This window comes from Peromyscus maniculatus, chromosome 20, assembly GCF_049852395.1.
Source record: "Peromyscus maniculatus bairdii isolate BWxNUB_F1_BW_parent chromosome 20, HU_Pman_BW_mat_3.1, whole genome shotgun sequence".
In the NCBI taxonomy this organism is placed as follows: domain Eukaryota; kingdom Metazoa; phylum Chordata; class Mammalia; order Rodentia; family Cricetidae; genus Peromyscus; species Peromyscus maniculatus.
In genome coordinates, this window is record NC_134871.1 from 66,828,955 (window position 1) to 66,849,925 (window position 20,971).

At 50.3% G+C, this 20,971-nt stretch overlaps 1 protein-coding gene across 1 annotated transcript; it reads right to left on the reverse strand.

Moving 5' to 3' along the window:
- Positions 1–15,740: 15,740 nt before the first annotated feature.
- On the reverse strand, positions 15,741–18,191 carry Amigo2 (adhesion molecule with Ig like domain 2). The gene has a single exon (XM_042264579.2). The coding sequence runs from the start codon at positions 18,176–18,178 to the stop codon at positions 16,619–16,621; it is 1,560 nt and encodes a 519-aa protein (XP_042120513.1). The 5' UTR covers positions 18,179–18,191; the 3' UTR covers positions 15,741–16,618.
- Positions 18,192–20,971: the final 2,780 nt, after the last annotated feature.

Consider the following 20,971-nt stretch of genomic DNA (forward strand, 5'->3'; position numbering starts at 1 on the left):
ATGAAATGAAGCATCTCCTGCCGTTTCTCAGTGGTGTGACCGAGGGCACGTGTCTCCATCTCTCTGCTTAGTGTGCCAATCATGTCAGGTGTGCAACCTGATTTCAACTCAGGGTTGTTGTGAGGATCACCACCGTCAGCTCACCGAGCCCAGCGGTTGCCACGTGGAAAATGCTCAGTCGGTATTATTTGCTTTTTCGTTTACAGGTTGTCTCCTTTGGCTTAATTAGTCACCAGAAACTGGGCTAACGACAATGGCACCAATATGAAAACAAAACAAAACAAAACACATACCTAATTTTCCAAGAAGTCTGACCTACTAAAAGTGACATGCTGCCCGCGCCCCCCACCCCATCCTCTTGGGTTTGGTACCAACGGGACAGAGACTGGGGGAGGAAGAGCCCCGGCTCTGGAGAACATGGTGTGTGTTCTGGCAAACAACAGGCGTCATTCACTTCTTCCCACCCAAACTGCCCCTTCCATGCCTGGCACGTCACAGTTCCCACAGCATTGGCCATCCGCTAGCACACCTTCGCTTCCCCCACGTTCCCCCAGATATTCTGAGGGTTCATCCCCATGCTGTGCACCCCACCCCATTCTGTCCCTTCTTTGACTCAATTATTTTTTTTTTCCTGCGATAATGCAAGTTTCTCCTCATACCAGGAACTAATTCAGAAAATAGGTTGTCATGGAAGTTGCTGGAAGTTTCCACATATTGACAGAAGAACAGTTAATTGGCCTGTCAGGCCACACAGCCCCCACAGAGGTCACCTCTGACAGCCAGCCTTCCTCCACTAAGTAAACACCACGCCAGTTGGTGTATTCAAGCACTCAGCCTTCCTCCTGACGGGAATAGATGCCGGAAAAAACCTGCTGGAAAGGTAGAAGACAGCTTATTAAATGGGTGTCAAGCCTGCTGCCTGATTTCTCTTAAGCCCGTCTGATTCCTTTCAGGCCCTTGACACATGCTAATTGGCATTATTCTGTTAGCAGATGCTGAGTGGAGACAGAACCGGCTTCCTGCTTCTCCTGCACATGACACCGTCTCATAAACACCAAATGGGCCTCCTTAAACAAGTGCAATATGCTAAGTGGGTACTTAGATGTATTTAGACCGCTTATTCGTCCGTGAGTATGGCAAAACTCGCTGTGTGCTCTTTTGAGGGTTGAGGGGGGGAAAAGTCACAAACTATGGGGCACGGGAGAGAATGAGTCCAGTGGAAGTCAACTGGGCTATTAACGGTGTGTGCCAATGTGGCTCGGCCGTCCCTCAGTGTTCACATCAGCCGGCAGTCAGCCGAGTTCACATCAGCCGGCAGACAGCTGGCTCCTTCTGGAAGCTCATGCATTCACTTGTTTACTAATAAATATTTATAATTGGCTGGGCCAGACATTGTGATGAACGTGATGGAGAAAGACAAAAGGGAACACAGTGAGTTTGGTCTGGTCAGAAGCCTCCCTGAGAGGGATCTGAGGAAAGGAGGCCAAGCCCGTGAGGGAGTCGTCGGGGAAAGTACTTAGGAAGAACAGGGGAGAAACAGAAGAGCCCTGAATGGGATCACATTCAGAGGACACAGAAGACAGCGGGTGACTGTAGCAGCGTGAGTCTGGTTCTCAGGGTGCTGGCCAGGGCCGTGAAGGGGAGTGAGGGCCAGCAGGCCTTGGGAAGGACTTGAGCTTGGCTGCGCTTGACAACTTACTGCAGGGTTTGCTGCAGCCAAGCGAGTCCCTGGTGTGGACCCCAGCCCTAGGAATGCTTCTGGAATCTTGGTATGTGTTTCCAGTGCAAAGCTAGAGAGTAACTAAGAGACACCGAATCACTGGGATCTAAGCCGAGGATGAAATGAGCTGCCGCATACCTCAGACAAGCCCTGAGGCGTCTAGTGTTAAGGACTGACCCACAGAGGGCAAAGATGGACGCCACGGGGCCAGTCAGGGACCGGAAGCCTGAAGGGAGGATGAGATAGGGATAGAAGAAAGTGGCCAGAGACAGAGTGTAATTTGCAGAAAGAGCCTAGGGAATGTCCCCAAAGGTCAGGTGTAGGATGAAAGGGCAAGGGACCAGTTCAAGATGGTTTGGGGTCTGAGTGATTGAACAGATGGAGCTTCCGTTTGACTGAGATGAGAAAGGCCAAGCAGGGAAGAACTGAGAAGACATTTCCAGATCAGCATGTGAATGCCCCCCCTTCAACGCCTGCCCCCCCTCCCCTATCCCTGGACATCAAGCATTCACTCAATTCACTCAATGCTCTTGAGCTGGGAAGGAGCTGGGAGGGGGGGTGTAGCTAGGTATCTTTTTATTTATTTAATTTTTTTTTTCATTTTACATACCAACCACAGTTCCCCCTCCCTTCCCTTCTCCTGCTCCCCACCCCCATCTCCTCCCCCATCCACTTCTCAGAGAGGGTAAGGCCTCCCTTGTGGAGTCAACACAGGCTGGCACACCAAGTTGAGGCAGGACCAAGCCCCTCCCCCATGCATCAAGACTGAGCGAGGTCTCCCACCCTAGGGAATGGGCTCCAAAAGGCCAGTTCCTCTTCAAGGTGGTTTGATAGCAGCTAAGTACTTAGTCTTTAAGTTCTAAGTAGTTTCTGGAATGAGAGGAGATGAAGATGTCAGCCGGGAACCCTTCCTGGAAATGCCTCTGCCCACATCTCTCAATCACGCCCTGGAGAAGAGGTTTCACTGCCTCGTAGGAATCCCGCCGTCATCTCAAGTCAAGAAGTACAGGAGGCCTGATCCTGTAGGTGACATTCCTACCTCCCCCAGTGTGTGGCACTTAAAACTGAACAAGCTGAGTGACAAATACCAGGGAGCCAGCCACCACATCCTCAGTAGAAAAATCCCTGTAAAGTAATGCCTGGTTTGGCTCCTTAGGAAATCTGAGACCCTGTGTGGGGTTATGTACGATTTCATCTTCAGAGTCCTTGCCAAATTCTTAAGCTGCCTATTGTTGACCATTTACATAAAAAAAAAAGAAAAGAAACAAAAAACGGGCAACATTTTGTCCTTCCAATCACTATATACCATAGGTGATCACGGTTGTCCCTTATTACAAATTATATATAACAATCAATGGTACACTTTCCCAGTTGGATCCTAAGATGACCGAAATTTACAGCTCAAATAGCTCCTGACAAACTTGGCCCACGATCAAGCAGTGTGTTTCCTCTGGGTTTTGGGGGAAAAGTCAAAGTTATTATTAATGGTTGCTAAGGGGAAATGTTAGCTATTTTCTCCACTGATTTGAAGTAGGTCAGATTGAAAACCAAAGGCTTCCCTTAGGTTGTAATTAAGTATGAATATTAAAAGTTTGAGAGCAAATAAAAAACAATCAACTTCTTTTAAACTCCCGCATCACAGATATTTCATTGCGTTTTTTTCCCCCCTTGGGCAAGATGCGTTCTTTGGAGAAAGGAAGTAACGATGAAAAGCTGATTCTTTTAAGTGCACAGTAGTTGTATAAGACCAGACTCTGAGGCAGTGTGGCTCAACCACAGATGCTCTGAGAAGTGTTTAGGTAGGCAGAGGTGGGGCAGAGTGCGCGCACGCACACACACACACACACACACACACACACACACACACACACACACGCTCATCATGCAGCCCGAACTGTTGGGAGTTAGTTCTCCAGGTCTGATGCTACTTTATCCTTAAGAGGCATATTGTCTCCGTCTCGTTCCACCCAAGTCATCCACTCTTATAAAATTGACTTAGTGGAGTCAATATGTGGGCTAGCGATGTAAATTTAATTACAGCGAGGCTTGGGTAAACACTGGCTCCAAGACATTCTTGGACTATGGACTGATAACTGAATTAAGCAGGATTATTTCATCACGACGCAGTTAAGCCCACACGGTTGCATACGAGAAGCTAGTATTTCTAGCTCTTTTTTAGGCTAGCAAAACATACAGATCTATCTATGCGAGCCACGTTAGCCAGGCTTCCTCGAAGAGCTATGTGCGGTGGGGCTGTGTCTTCAGCGCGGAGGAGGGACATAGACCTGTGAAGTGGGGGGTTTTACACTGCACCCCATCCCAAATGTCTAGTGACCCCCACTGATCACACTCATCATAAGGCAGATCCATACTTCCAGCCTTTTTACTGGGCTGGATGTCCATGGAACGTGCTGTGGAAAATACCCAGGACCCCTCCAAGCAAAGCCCTGCTTCAAGCCTCCAGCAGGCATTATTTCTTCCTGGAACTCTTGATCTCCCAAGCAGAGCGTTAAGACATTGAGACATTGACCTCACAGTAAGACTCTGCATTTCCTCAAAACCTGGGAGTGGTTTGATTGTTGTCCATCTTCAGGTTGAGGACAAGGAGAGGTACATATTAGGTATTCAATACTGTTGACTGGGTGGGTGGGTGAGTGAAATTGAAATGTAAGTGCCTACTACACGCCAAGCTTTGGCTAAAGGGATAGATGACGTTCTGTCCAGAGTGAGGTTCTGAGTCAGAAAGATGGGGGCATAAAGAGAAGAAGGAACAGTGCTGATGGGAGGCAACCTCAGCTGGGGCTGTGGGCAGGGGAGATTCTGCAAGGCGGGGCCACTGAAGAGAAGGCCACCGCCAGCCAGGAAACGCAGCAAGAGCAGAGCCCTCTTGTGGACTTGAGAGATACTGCAGCCTAACATACTGCGTACTGTATCTAAAGCAGTTCTTGTTCCATCCCAAGGAGTTCAGATCCGGATACTCTTGGGGAAGACTCCGGCAGCACTTCCAAGCTCACCCTCTGTAAAAGGCACATCCAAAACAATAACCTCACAGGCATGAGGCAGATGTGCAGAGCCTTTAGCATGGAGTCTACACGGGAAATAATTATTACTGTTCTCTTTCTTCTGGTATCGACAGCACACTTTCAGAGAGCTTCATTGTACTGTGGTAGAGGTGAGGCTTGGGGCTGGGAGTGTAGGCACGGGGCTAGCATGCCCTCCCCTCTAGATTAGATCAAGAATGGTAATAAGCCATAGGCAGTCCAACTTGAAACGGAACCTCTGACATTCATTTCAGGACACATTGACTAGCTTCTCTTACCTCCATAAGGCATCAGCAGGTGAGGGACCCTGGTGAAGACGACACTCACAGCATCTATACCGGAGGTTCTCAAACTTCCTAACACTGCAACCGTAAAGGGTTATTATTATTATTATTATTATTATTATTATTATTATTATTATTATTTTCTCGAGACAGGGTTTCTCTGTGTAGCTTTGCGCCTTTCCTGGGACTCACTTGGTAGCCCAGGCTGGCCTCGAACTCACAGAGATCCACCTGGCTCTGCCTCCCGAGTGCTGGGATTAAAGGCGTGCGCCACCACTGCCCGGCCAAGGGTTATTATTATTATACAGTTCGTCCATTTTGTGGTGATCCTCCAACCATATAATTGTTACTACTTCATAGCTGTCCTTTTGTTATTGTTATGAATCGTAACGTAAACATCTGATAGGCGGCCCCAAAAGGATCTCGACCACAGGTTGAGAATCTCTGATCTAGGGACTCTTTAACTAGTGCTCCCGTCTTCACTACATGAGTCCATGTGGCTAAAGCGAGGTGTCTGCCAATCACCTTCCAGTTTTACCTCCTATTGGCTGTTAGAGGCACGAATAGGCAAATCTTGATCACTCTTGAATAGCTTTAGGTTTATCTGATTAATCCTCTGGGCTGATGGGCTTTTTGCCAACTTGACATAAACCTAGACATCTCTGGGAAGAGGGAAGCTCAACTGAGAAAATGCCTGCCTCCATCAGATTGCCGGTAGGTGGAGCACCACCCCTGAGCAGGTGTTCCTGGGAGGGAGGCGTAAGGAAGTGCACTGAGAGCTGTAAGGAGAAAAGCAGTGGGCAGCCATAGTTCCTGCCTCAGTTCCTGTCTTCAGATACCTACCTTGGCTTCCCTCGATGGACTGTGACCTGAGATGTGTAAGCCAAATAAACCCTTTCCTTCCCGGGTGGGTTTTAGTCAAGTGTTTTAGCACAGCAACTGAAACCAAACTAAGACACCCTCTCCACCCCAAAGTGTCTCGGAGGAGAACAGTCCAGTCGCTATGCACCCCTTAAGGCCCCACAGCACTGGCAATGCTCAGTGACCTTGGCCATCTGTTACCAACATGGCGACCCTTTGTCCTGTCGTCCCATGATACAAAGATTCCATGGACACTACCAAATCTTCTGAAAATATATTTGGTGCTCAGCGAGAATATTATCTAGTGGAAAATTTTAATAAAGTAAGCTAGCAGTGGTACCTGATAAGATAATTTTTAAATTAGCTTGAGAAACCTAATTTTAAAATCAGTTTAGGAAGTCCTCAAAAAAGGTCTTTAATTGCCCCTACTATTTTCCTGGAAATTTGAAAACAAATTTTCTGCTCTCCCTCCACTAAAACTTCAACTCCAGAAATCCTCGATCCTTTTTCATTTTTTCTGAATACTGAAATCAGTCACGTGCTCATTTAAATATGTTGATAACAATTCACAGGGATAAAGCAGAAGTCTATTTTGGGTGCTCAATGATTGCATGGAGAAGCAGAAACAGTAAGGAGCCAGTAAACCGAGAAATCCCGGGCTACCATGGCGGTTTACATGAGAAGAGTCCCTGTGGGCTCAGAGATCTGAATGTTCGGTCTCCAGTTGGTCAGCTTGTCTGGGAAGGGCTGGGACGTGTGGCTTTGTTGGAGGTGTGTCACTGGGTGTGGGCTTGGGGGTTTCAAAAGCCCAGCCCATTCCCACTTTCCACTCTCTTTCTGCCTGGAGGATGCGGGTTGGATGTAAACACCCAGCTACTGCTCCAGTGCAATGCCTGCCTGCTGCTGTACCCCACCCCCACGGTCACGGTCTCTGGAACTGAGCCCCCACATTCAATGCTTTCTTTCATAAGATGCCTCAGCCATGGTTTCCGTCCGGGCAGTAGAAAAGGAACTATAACAGCTACCTAATCGACATCTTCCTAGATGGAGTCCCATTTTTGCTTCGTGTACCACATTTGTTCTCAAATGCGTGTCCACACTTACTATAACTTAGGCTTCTCCTGTTCATCTTCTCCATACACTTTCCCTGGAAGTTAATCACCTCCCCTCCTTTGTGTGTCTGTATGTGCATGTGTACACGTGTTTGTGGACATGCCTGTGGACAGACCTATGTCTGAAATCGGCTCTCACTAGACCTGGAACTCACCAGCTGGCTAGCCTGGTTGCTCGGCAGCTCCAGGTCTCCACACGTTTATACCACCCCAAGCCTCCTATCCATAGCACTGGGTTCAGGGTGCCTGCCATCAAGTTCAGGTTTTTACGTGGGTGCTGGGGATCACAACTCAGGTCCTCACACTTGTGCAGCGGACCCTCTTCTGCCTCAGTCAGCTTCCTTATAGTCTTTACTGAAAGCTGACTGACGACTCACGCCTTGCAAAGTACTTTTACCAGTAAACCATCTACGTAAGATTATGGAGAGGTGTGTGTGTGTGTGTGTGTGTGTGTGTGTGTCTACATGATTTAATACAAGTTATTAACCGGGTCATCTGAGAAAATTCCTTTTTCTGTTTTGCACGTCTCTCTCCATTTGCTGGACTCCCCATCTTTCCAGCTTGCTGTGATGAGGAAATGCCGGCAAACCAATACTACTTCTCATTGTACGCCGGGTACTCAGTAGGTGCTTAATACAGGAATCCAGTATAAATGCCATTTTTGCATTTTACAGTGTCTATTTAACCGCTTTTGTTTACCCATGTCCTTATTATAAAAGGGCTGCCTTCCCTGTAACCCATCTGCAAGTCTCAATGGGCCCTAGGCAATACTCTAAATTATTCAAGAGGCATGCTGGCTAGTTTTTTCTTTCTTTCTTTCTTTTTTTTTTTTTTTTTTTTTTTTTTTTTTTTTTTTTATCAACTTGACATCCCCGAGAAGAGGAAATCTCAAAGGAGGCCATGCTTCCATCAGACTGGCCTGTGGGGGCATGTCTGTGAGGCATTTTCTTGATTGATGAATGATGTAGGAGGTCCCGGCCACTGTGGGCGGTACCACTCCTAGGCAAGTATCTTGGGATGCATAAGCAGGCCGAAGAAGCCAGGGAGAGCAAGCCAGTAAGAAGAGCCACCCTACAGTTCCTGCTCTGGCGTCCATCAGCGAGGAACTGTGTCAGAATGCGTAAGGCAAATACATCCTTCCCTCCCCACGTTGCTTTGGGTCACCTTGTTATCAAAGCAGAAGACAGCAGACTAGGACCCAGAGAAAGCTTATGTATAGCCCATGTCTCACAAAGACACTCCAGGAAAACACCCGTGTGAGTACTTAAAAAGTTTTCATGGTTATTGTGATTAAAAACAAACAAACAAACAAACAAACAAACAAAACTGATTAAGTATATGGCAAACCAGTAACTACGTCCCCACACAGACTACCATGATGAGAAATAAGGAACACGGGCCTGGAACTGCCCTTGGGAAGGGGAGGGAGGAGGGAACCAGGAACAGATCTAATGGGTTTTTAAAAAGAATAGTCTAGTATGTTGGAAAACAATGGCATTTTGGTTCTCTGTAAATGGAACCTGCACTCAAAATCCTTGGGCTAGAAGCTGACGGTACCATGAGCTAATCAAATCTGAAAGCTTCAATGCTCGCTGTTACAAACCCGATCTGCTGTAGCTGCTTTCAGACTAAAAATAGCGGAAAAATGAAAGAATCAGGGATGTTGTCATGTCAAAGCAATTTTAGACTTCATAATTTAGAAAAACATAAGATGTTAAGTTCCAGCCAGTGCTTTACTTGGGGGTCCATTTAGAGTCAACATACCAAAAAACAAAACAAAAAAACAAAACAAAACAAAAAAACCTTGGTTTAAAAAAAAAAGAATAGTCTATTTTTAAGGACTAAGATTTTTCTTTTTATTAATAAATCCACGACAAGCCATACTGCATTTTGACAGGGCCTCAACACGTGAAATCTGCTCTGGTCCCACTTAGCATGTGTCCCCACACATCACGTAGAATGAGAATGATATGGTAAGGAAAATTTTTAACCATGATTGGCAGGCTCCACGCTAAACTTCCTGAATTAGGCCCTCTGGTGAGGAGACTGGGAAACCCGTTACTTTCCCCTAAGATTCTGTGGGGAAGCCCGGCTTTGGACTTACTGCCTGGCCTCTAGGCAGGCCCGAGGACACTGGAGGACGACACTGGAGGCGGCAGGAACCAGCTGCGGCTGCGGCAGGAAGAGGACACGGTGGTGGTGCTGAGGACGCGGGCTGGATCCCGGGTCAACAGTACTTAGTAGGATTCTCCAACCACGCATCTTCTCAGGAGTCTATCTGCCTGTTCCTCTTATGTTCTGCCTTCATAAATTTCAACTATTCAGCCGGGCGATGGTGGCGCACGCCTTTAATCCCAGCACTCGGGAGGCAGAGGCAGGCGGATCTCTGTGAGTTCGAGGCCAGCCTGGGCTACCTAGTGAGTTCCAAGAAATGAGCAAAGCTACACAGAGAAACCCTGTCTCAGAAAACAAAAAAACAAAACAAAACAAAAAAAAATTTCAACTATTCTTTTTTCTAATTCCTGTTTTTTAGGGGAAAGTTTATTTGGAAAAACAAAATTCATTTTTCTAATCCCGAGTGCTGGGATTAAAGGTGTGTGCCACCACCGTCCGGCCAAAATTCATTTCTCTAAGCTTAATCAAGCAAAACTAAAAAAAAAAAAAAAAAATTGAACTGTGTCTGGGGCAGCGGTGAGGCGTAATGCAGAGGCCGAGGCTGCTTACTGAAGTCTTTTTAGGGTAGCCTTTCAGGGTGTTAGTTTTGATAGTGTTGTTAAAATATTTTGTGTGTATTGTGTGTGTGCTTATATGTTTGTATGTGCTTGTGTGTATACATGTGTTTGTGTGTCTGTGTGAGTGCTCGTGTGTGTATACTTGTTCGTGTGTGTGCCTGTGTGTGTCCTTTGTATGTTTGTGTGTGATTGTGTATATACTGGTTTGTGTGTGCTTTGTGTGTGCCTGTGTATACTTGTGTGCTTTTATGTGTACTTTGTGTGTGTGTACTTGTGTGTCCGTGTGTATATTGTGTGTGTACTTGTGTGTCTGTGTGTACTTTGTGTGTGTGTACTTGTGTGTCTGTGTGTATTTTGTGTGTGTACTTGTGTGTCTGTGTGTACTTTGTGTGTGTGTCTGTGTGTGTACTTGTGTGTCTGTGTACTTTGTGTGTGTGTACTTGTGTGTCTGTGTGCACTGTGTGTGTGTGTACTTGTGTGTGTGTACTTGTGTGTCTGTGTGTACTTTGTGTGTGTGTGTGTGTGTGTGCGTGTGTACTTGTGTGTAGGGGGAGATGCAGATGCCACAGTGGGTGAGGAGAAGTCAGAGGACGACCTTCTCACGCCGGCCTGTACCAGCCCTGCCCCTGCTCTGAGGGTCTTCACCGCTGTGACGTCAGGCTCGCTGCCCTCGGTTCTGGAGGGGATACCCCGTCTCTACCTCATGGCTAAGGTGTTCTGGGCTTGCTGGTGCTCGGCTGCTGGATACAGTTTTTGACCTGGGTTCTGGGGACCCCAACTCAGGCTTGGCTTTTACCTACCAAATCCTCACCCCTGTACCTCTGAAGTTTTTAACTCTACATAACAATCATTTTATACACATAGAGAAAAGAGTGAACCCGGAATCTCCATCTCAGTGAAAATACTCTAAACCCAAGGAAATTTCATCAGGGCCACGGATGGCGCAGTGGTTAAGAGCATGCAATGCTTTTGCACAGGACCAGAGTTCAGTTTCCAGCGCCCGAGCCAGGAAGCTTAAAACGACTGTAACTCCAACTCCAGGGGATCGGGCACCTCTGGCCTGCACAGATCCCTGCGCTGGTGTACACACATGTGCTCGTGCGCGCGGGCACACACACACACACACACACGCGCGCAAGCGCACGCGCACGCGCACACGCGCGCACACACACACACACACACACATGCACAAGCACAAGCACACACACTGAAATAATCTTTGAGAAAGAAAGGAAATGTCACACTTGAGACCAGCACTTGATTTCTCCACGAGCCTCCACCTCAACCCACTGTACGCTCTGGCCCCACTATGCGCTCTCTTCCACTATGCGCTCTCTTCCACTATGCGCTCTCTCCCACTATGCGCTCTCTCCCACTATGCGCTCTCTTCCACTATGCGCTCTCTCCCACTATGCTCTCTCTCTCCACTACGCGCTCTCTCCCCACTATGTGCTCTCTCTCCCACTATGCGCTCTCCCACTATGCGCTCTCTCTCTCCACTACGCGCTCTCTCCCCACTATGTGCTCTCTCTCCCACTATGCTCTCTCTCTCTCCACACTATGCGCTCTCTCTCCACTACGCGCTCTCTCTCCCCACTATGCGCTCTCTCTCCCACTATGCGCTCTCTCCACTATGCGCTCTCTCTCCCACTATGCTCTCTCTCCCCACTATGCGCGCTCTCTCCCCACTATGCGCTCTCTCCCCACTATGCGCTCTCTCCCCACTATGCGCTCTCTCTACCACTATGCGCTCTCTCTCCCCACTATGCGCTCTCTCTCCCACTATGCGCTCTCTCTCTCCCCACTATGCGCTCTCTCTACCACTATGCGCTCTCCCACTATGCTCTCTCTCCCCACTATGCGCTCTCTCCCCACTATGCGCTCTCTCTCCCACTATGCTCTCTCCCCACTATGTGCTCTCTCCACTATGCACTCTCTCCCCACTATGCGCTCTCTCTCCACACTATGCGCTCTCCCCACTATGCGCTCTCTCTCCCACTATGCGCTCTCTCTCCCACTATGCGCTCTCTCCCCACTATGTGCTCTCTCTCCCACTATGCGCTCTCTCCACACTATGCGCTCTCTCCCCACTATGCGCTCTCTCTCCCCACTACGCGCTCTCTCCCCACTATGCGCTCTCTCTCTCCCCACTATGCGCTCTCTCTCCCCACTATGCGCTCTCCCACTATGCTCTCTCTCCCCACTATGCGCTCTCTCCCCACTATGCGCTCTCTCCCACTATGCGCTCTCTCTCCCCACTATGCGCTCTCTCTCTCCCCACTATGCGCTCTCTCTCCCCACTATGCGCTCTCTCTCCCACTATGCTCTCTCCCACTATGCGCTCTCTCCCACTATGCGCTCTCCCACTATGCGCTCTCTCCCCACTATGCGCTCTCCCACTATGCGCTCTCTCCCCACTATGCGCTCTCTCTCCCACTATGCACTCTCTCTCCCCACTATGCACTCTCTCTCCCCACTATGCACTCTCTCTCCCCACTATGCGCTCTCTCTCCCCACTATGCACTCTCTCTCCCACTATGCGCTCTCTCCCCACTATGCGCTCTCTCTCCCCACTATGCACTCTCTCTCCCACTATGCACTCTCTCTCCCACTATGCGCTCTCCCACTATGCGCTCTCTCCACACTATGCGCTCTCTCCACACTATGCGCTCTCTCTCCCCACTATGCGCTCTCTCTCCCCACTATGCGCTCTCTCTCCCCACTATGCGCTCTCTCTCTCCCACTATGCTCTCTCTCTCCCACTATGCGCTCTCTCCACACTATGCGCGCTCTCTCCCCACTATGCGCTCTCTCTCCCCACTATGCGCTCTCTCTCCCCACTATGCGCTCTCTCCCACTATGCGCTCTCTCCCCACTATGCACTCTCTCCCCACTATGCGCTCTCTCTCCCACTATGCGCTCTCTCCACACTATGCGCTCTCTCCCACTATGCGCTCTCTCCCCACTATGCGCTCTCTCTCCCCACTATGCTCTCTCCCCACTATGCGCTCTCTCTCCACACTATGCGCTCTCCCCACTATGCGCTCTCTCTCCCACTATGCGCTCTCTCTCCCACTATGCGCTCTCTCTCCCACTATGTGCTCTCTCTCCCACTATGCGCTCTCCCACTATGCTCTCTCTCCCCACTATGCGCTCTCTCTCCCCACTATGCGCTCTCTCTACCACTATGCGCTCTCTCTCCCCACTATGCACTCTCTCTCCCCACTATGCGCTCTCTCTCCCACTATGTGCTCTCTCCCCACTATGCGCTCTCTCTCTCACTATGCGCTCTCTCTCTCCCACTATGCGCTCTCTCCCCACTATGCGCTCTCTCTCCCCACTATGCGCTCTCTCCCCACTATGTGCTCTCTCCCCACTATGCGCTCTCTCTCTCACTATGCGCTCTCTCTCTCCCACTATGCGCTCTCTCTCCCCACTATGCGCTCTCTCCCCACTATGCGCTCTCTCCCCACTATGCGCTCTCTCTCCCACTATGCGCTCTCTCCCCACTATGCGCTCTCTCTCCCACTATGCGCTCTCTCCCCACTATGTGCTCTCCCCACTATGCGCTCTCTCTCCCCACTATGCGCTCTCTCTCCCACTATGCGCTCTCCCACTATGCGCTCTCTCTCCCACTATGCGCTCTCTCTCCCACTATGCGCTCTCTCTCCCACTATGCGCTCTCTCTCCCACTATGCGCTCTCTCTCCCACTATGCGCTCTCTCTCCCACTATGCGCTCTCTCTCTACCACTATGCGCTCTCTCTCCCCACTATGCGCTCTCCCACTATGCGCTCTCTCTCCCCACTATGCTCTCTCCCACTATGCGCTCTCCCCACTATGCGCTCTCTCTCCCACTATGCGCTCTCTCCACACTATGCGCTCTCTCCCACTATGCGCTCTCTCTCCACTGGCTTAAGACAGTAACTCAGCTGCATAAGTCCAGGTTATTGCCTAGAAGGAAAATTATAAAGTTTTGAGTGAGGCAAATTTATAAAACACACATTAATTTTGTTCCTATATTTAAAATACATGAGATCAGGCTCCTACTTAAAAATTGATATGCTAGGCACTTAGAATTCCACACCACAACACTCAGTTCCAGGATTTATTACCATCTTCTTGTTTCCTAGGTTAGGTCAAGAACGATAGCTTTGAAAACTCGGGACTGTTTGTTGTTTTACTCTGATTAAAAGTACCTTGGTTTCTATTTAAGAGTATCCTCCCCTAATGTGGCATCTGGGCATTAGGAGAAGCCGGGATTGAATGCCATCGCCGACTCACTACCAGCACTGCCCCTATTCCCTGCCAAGCCCAACACTTATTTCCTAGAATCAGCAGCTGGAAGCCCTTACGGGTCTCATCCGGACAAGATGCAATTTAGGGACCCTCTTCAATTTTGTTGCCAGAGTGGTGCCAGCCCAATCATACCCCAGAGGCAGCACATCCATGCCCTTCGCGGCTGCTGTGATCTAAATAGGAAGGAAGAAGAGAAGACGGCCCCCGTGGTCACATCAGCTCCACACATCTTCTAATAAACAGCTGCAACCATGATAAAATGCCTGCTGGTAACATGGCTCTGAAGGATCCTGTCCAGAGGGGAGGGATATGAGAAAAAGGGTGGTCATTTTTAACACTGGGTAATAATGTTCACAACAGTGAGCCCCCATCCCACATCCTATGTGGGGGCCCACATTACTCAGAGTCCGAGAATCTGAGCTTGCTTTACCCAACAGGGTTGCATAAGGGGGTGATCTGACCACAGGTGTGGTCACCAGGTGTTTGGAAGGGTCTACACTTGGCTGTATGGTGTGCTTTGATCTAGCAAGGGGAAGGTCTTTTGCCTTTCCCCTTGGCCTGTTAGAAAAAGCCTTTGGAATAAACCTTCAAGACTGGTGGGTGTTGATCCAGGCCCTCCTGAAGCTACCCTGTGTTTCTGTCTTACTTCTCATCAGCTAGGTCTCTCTTTCTACCTAATATTTCTTATCCCTCTCTCCTCCTCCTAAAGAACCCTAGAAAAGGTGGGAAGGGTGGGAGCTGGACTCCCAGTCTCCCACAATCCTATTCCCTGACCACTTGTTCCTTAACTTCCTGCCGGACCAGTCTGCTCTAGAGAATGCCACTCAGCCCCTAGGGAGCTGCCACATGCCCGCTATTACAAACTGTTCCGGGTGAGTCACCACCGTCACAGTCAACCCTCCATCCTCATCTGTCTCTAGAAGAGGCCACTGCTGACCCTTCCCAGCATTCCCTAGGGAGATGTTCCCTCCTCTGCCTTTGATCACTCTGATTTTATTCCTTCTCCACGCCCACGGGTGTTTAGGGCAACCATTCTGTGGGACCCCTTATCTCCTCCAGGGAGCATGCTAAGCCTGGGTTTTCTTCTGCCCCTGTCAATCAGTCACTGTTTGGCCATATACCACCCATGATTCTCTCCGAGTCTCCTTCACTCAAACCCTTGTGAGCTGTGCTAGTTCATCCTAACCAGTTAGTGCGGTGCCAACCCACCCTAACCCCATCCCTGTATTCCCTCGGTATATGGTACAGGTTTTGAAGGCCAGTGTGACTCTGGGGCTGGCAGGTGGAGCTGCCAGGAAACCAGATTCTAATACGGGAAGGAACTTGAAGCATCAGTTGGTGTGAACCCTCCATGTTAGTGCCAGAGAGGTGCATGATTATCTCCTAGCAGATGTGGAGAATCATCAGGTCTCCCAGGTATTCACTTGTCCTAGAACTAGAATTTCAGTGTCTTCCAAACCTGGCTGGAATGTGAGATATCAGAGCAAACTGTGATACAGAGAGGAAAAAAAAATCTGGTTCGAATATATCAAAGCTGTTTTCTCCCTCTTTAAAAAAAAATAAAGTCCCTATTGTAAAAACAAGAATTTTGAAGAGGTGCTGTGTACACCATGGGACGGCGCTTTCCACAAACGGTACCATCGAGTCACAGAAAACACCTGAGAGGGCATCTGTAAACAGGCAACCGAAACACCAAGTCACAGAGCACGTGTATTTACACTGATGTCAATGTCTCGAGCACAGCACACATTTGGGCCCACTTGTTGGTTCATATAACTTAAGGTTTTACAGATACAGAAGCCAAGGGACAAACGCGTCTGCGGTGACGACGAGAAAGGCTTAGAGAGCTGCCCAGACATTTCGGTATCGACACACAGTCTTGCCAACAAATAATGACACCTCTGATTTCCTTCAGCGAGAGCTTCTGTACCCGGATACAGCGTCAAGAACACGGAGAAGGGAGAGAACCCAAGCACACCTCCCACTCCCCACCCCACCAGGCGTGGCACAATCCCGTGGATGTTATCAGTTTGTCCATTCTGGTCTGAAATGATGATTTTTTTTTTTTTTGGCTGAAAAACCTCCAAACTAACATTATGCTTTATCCATAACCGATTCTTCCTGTTACATCTTTTAAAAATGAAAGAAGTGGCTAATGTTTTTCTTAGAGAGATGGGGGGCGGGGAGAAAAGCTCAACTTTGGTTCTAGTAAGTTAGCAGAGTCTATTTAGAGAATGCTGATGCATAGCCTCCTTTTTCCTCTAAGAGAGCCAACTAAAAGGATAATGGCCAGTCAGACTGCCTTCAGATCAGCTTTGCAACCATCCACGATGCAGAAGGCGAAGACGCTGTCATCCAGAACTTAAAACTCTCAAAACCGACCTCCTCTTCCCCCAGCACAGCGAGCAAACAGTGTGCCCGGCCTCACTTCCTAGCAACCATCTTAAGACACCATTTGGTTTTATCTCAAAAGACAAAACAATCTCTGCCCTGCTATTGATTTTTGTGGACCACACAAGGTTAAACAGGGAGAGATCAAATCATGACAGCAGACACACACAGGCACACAGCTAAGCGGATGCCACGAAGGGTGTGTCCGAGAACACGGAGTTGACGGAATCTGAGTCAGACTTCACCCTCGTGGACTTTAAGATGCCCTCGGCTATAACGGTCTCACTGGGGAAAAGCTTGACTTTCCCGTTCTGTCCCGCTGCCGTGTCCTTCAGGGGCTCCAGGAACACCACTCTTTTACCTGCCCTCCGTTCGTCAGCGGAGGCGTCACCGGAGGGGCCGGGGCTGAGAATGGAGGAATGGGCACTGCTTTGGTTCAGGACATCCTTCTGTCGCTTGGACTTACATTTGCAGGGGCATGGCGTCAGGTACAGATAGAGCAGTACCAGGACGATGCTGGCCACGCAGGCGGCCAGGGTGGTAAAGGCCGTGTTAAATGCTTCATGAGCATGGGATCTGTTTATAGTGAAATTGCTCACATTTATCATGATATCCACAGTTTCATTTAACAGACGCTGCCTATTCATTGCAATACAAGAATAAACTCCGGCATCCTCAAAGCCAGGGCTCTCTATCACCAGACTGCCGTTGTAAAACACACGAAAGTTTCCCGTGTCTTTATCGGGCTCCAGCAGTCTGTTATCGGGACCGACCCAGATGAAATCAGTATTTCCATTACCCGCCTTGCCGTCACAGTGGACCACCAGCCTTTCCCCGACCTGGGCCTGGTGAATAAAGCCAAGTGCGTGGAAGGAGCTATTGATGACACTCTCGGAACAGTTCAGAAAGCTATCCTGCAGCAGGGACATCGGATGGGAGTGCCTGGAGTCCGGCCGCAGGCGACAGGTGTAGTCGTTCTTAAAATCCATCACCGAGCTGAAGTGCCTACGATACCAAAAGATCAGCAATGAGTACAAGGAACAGTCACAGACAAACGGATTTCCATGAAGGTAGATGCCTCTCAGCTGTTTTCCCGGCACTAAATTTATATGGTGCATTGGTATGGAAGGGATTCGATTATAAGACACATCTAAAAATGTCAGATCGGCCAGCCTGAACCTCCCGACATACAAATCCATAGGAAACTGTGTGAGGAGGTTCCCACTCAAGTAGAGTTTCTGCAAGTGGGGGAGTCCTCCGAAAGCTGCCGGGTCCAGATAGGAAATGTGGTTGTTGTAAAGTAAGAGGACCTCCAGAACCTTCAGCTCCTGGAACGTGGCGCTCTTCACCGACTTCAGCCTATTGGATGATAAGTCAAGACACTTTAAATTGGGAGTTGTGGAGAAACTGCCCGTGGAGATGCTGGTGATGTTGTTGTGACGGACGATCAGAGTGCTCAGCTTGACAAACGACACGGGGACCCAGTCGGCATCCAGAAGTCCAATTCTGTTATAGCTCAGGTCCAGCCTTTTAATCAGCCTGAAAAGGTTCCCGGGCACCCTGGACAGGTTCTTGTTGGTGCAGCTGACAATGTCGGTGGCGCAGATGCAAGCCGTGGGGCACATTCCTGCGGCTCCGGGGCTCACCATCACCGCGATGACCAGCACACACAGCAGCTCTCTGCAACCCGGTCTGACAGCTCCGGGCAGGGTGGGCAGTGTGTGGAGCCTTAACGACATTATGGTCGCCTCTCAGTCTCTTCCAGTCGCTTCTCACCAGCTCAGCCTCCCACCAATCTGGCAACAACATTTAAAAAGGAAGGAAAGTACAAGTTAACTGCCACTAGTTAACCCCTCAGTTATCCCGTGTTTACTTTCGTTCCAATTAACTTTGGAAATGGCTTTCATTTCCAACAGGGGAAAGAGGGGGAAAAAAAACAAAACCTGTTAAAGACATTTTCCTGGCTTCCTCCAACTCAGTAAGATTTCCAGGTACCTTCTTCTCTCAATGCAACCGTCTCACTATCAGAAACTCAGTTTCTAAAAAGGACGCATTCTGCCTTAACTCCCTCCACCGACACAAAAATACACAATCGCATCCCATAAACAATTGAACGGAAATACTTAGCCAGCCGTCGGTCTAGCCGACCACTCACAGCGCTGGGAAGCCGCAGCGGCTCGGGAGAGGCCGCCGACGGCCGTGCGCTCGGAAGGTCTGCGCGTCGCTCGCTCGGCTCGGGCCCCGCGCGCTCGCACCTTCCCTCCTGCTCCCGGTGGGCGGCAGCCTCTCAACTTTGGCGACTTTGGAGGCGGCGGCGGTGGCGCGGTGTCCCCGAGCTCTCGGCTCGGCTGCAGGTACCGCCCGGGGCTCGGCCGTGCCGGGAGCGGGGGTGGGGTGGGCGGCGGGTGAACCCGGCCCGCCGGTGGCGCTCGCAGGCTGCAGGGCCCGGGCTCCCGCGCCCGCCGCCCGCCTTTTATCCCGCGCGCCCGGGGTCGGGAGCGGGCGGGAGGCGGGTCCCCGCGTCCTCGCTCCTCGGGCGCCGCGGCGGGCGGAGCGGGGGGGAGGCGCAGCCAATCGCCGAGGCGGCCCCGTGCGGGCTCCGCGCCGCCTCTCGGCCGGGTGGGACCGCAGCGCGGCCTGCGACTCTGCACCCCCAGGCCCCGCGCCCCTCGCCCCGCACCCGCGGGGGAGCCGCCCAGCCCGGTAGGGAGCCGCCCAGTCTGCCCGGGAGCCGCGCACCGCAGCCCGCGCGTGGCGGCCCGCAGGTGGCACCCCACCCCGACCTCCGAGCCCGGCTTAGGGGCTGGGGCGAGCGAGGGGCCTGGCGGGCGCTGTGCACCGGGTGCTTGCTGGGGTCCCCGCCCGGGTTTGGAGGAGGAGGAGGAGGACAGGAGCGAGGGCCGCAGCACGTTCCCTCCGGCCCCACCGGGGCTTTGCCGGGAGGGAGGGGGGGATGCTAAGGCGCTGCGGGGACGCCCCTCGGTTCCCTGGGAAAGTTCGAGCCCTTTTCCTAACTCGGAGAAGGCGGCCCGAGGCACCGGGCCCAATTTTAGAAGCCAAGGGGCAGGAAAGAAGGCTCAGCAGACCTTCCGGCTGGAGTGCAAAGATAAGGGCATTAGCCTTTAAAAAAAAATAATAATAATAAACAAACAAAAATCCAGAGTCTTGCTGGCGGCTCCGAGACTAGGATTAATCCGGTAGGGGTGGCTACGCAGAAGGACTTGTCCCCTAGAGGCCATGCTGCCACCAGGCTCCAGTAGACTGAGCTAGCGTGCCGGGAAGGCGTAAGCTGGACAAGGCCATGTGAAAATGAGGTAGAGCTTGAGGCTGGTGAGCTTTTCGATTCAAAATCCATTTTTGCTTAAGGCTTAAGCGATGAGATTTTTGACTGAGCCAAATGATCCATTTGGCCGTTGTACACGGATTAAAAGGAATAAATTACTGTCCCCGCAAAACATGATAACTGCAGTAGAAGGGGTAGGGAGCCAATGAAAGGCCGACAAAATTAGGGAGACAGTGGGGGGCAGAGCATGTGACCGGTAATACTACTTAAAAACTAAGATGATTACCTCACCCCCTACCCCCTTCACCCCCCACCCGCCACCACGTAGCAGGCAACCTTAAATTTAGTGAAAACTCCCCGAGTGAGTTTTTGGCATGGCTCTGGTGGACCCGTACAAGTGTGCTGTGTTAACCTGTTGGTGGCCTGGCTCCGAAATAGCATTGTGTATCCAAGTGTTTTCAAGCGAGAGCAACCTGATTGATTGGTGGTGTTTTCACTTTCACTGAGGGTCGCCTGTAAACCGTCATTACCCAGCCCCAGGGCACTCCAAGAGCGCATGCATGCATGCATGCATGCATGCATTCGTTCTTCCCTTCCCCAGAGACACAGGTGAAGCTTTTCAGTTAGCCCTCATCCCTGGCTTCTCAGAACGCTTGGGTTTGAGTCCTTCTGGTCAGAGTTGAATAGAGCCTAGAAGTGGAACCAGGTCACCGAAGGCGCAGATGACCCGTATGTGGCAGGGCTTTGCGGGATTTCACTATCATCCTATTGGAAGGGAACCAGGAAGGCTGTTAGCCCGAGCTTAGCACAACATGATCTAAAAATGGGTGTTTTTAAGAAATGGAGGGCAGAAGTTATGTTAGAGTTGGAGGCAGCTTGCAGAAGTATCGTGCCGTCAGTCTGCAGCATAAACTAGCTGTACCCAAACTCATAGGCAAATCTATGTGAGACCCGATCTTTGCCGCCCTCCCCCCCCACATATGTCAAAGGCAGGAGAAATATGACAGGGGTGTGTGTCCTAGCATGGAGATGAGAGAGCTGACTTTAATGACAACTCTTCTGCCTTGTTTTGTGGAAGATGACGTTTTTATTTCTCAGCCGTCCTTTAACCTGTATCTTCTAATGGGTCCCCGTATTAGTCCATTTTCTGTTGCTCTAACAATACCCCAAACAGGGCGCTTCTTCCAAAGGCATGTGATCGAGCTCACAGTTACAGAGACCGGGTGGCCCAGGTCATCCCTCAGTTCTG

Coding starts and splice junctions, on each gene's coding strand:
- Amigo2 (XM_042264579.2), bottom strand. CDS start 18,178: ATGTCGTTAAGGCTCCACACACTGCCCACCCTGCCCGGAGCTGTCAGA.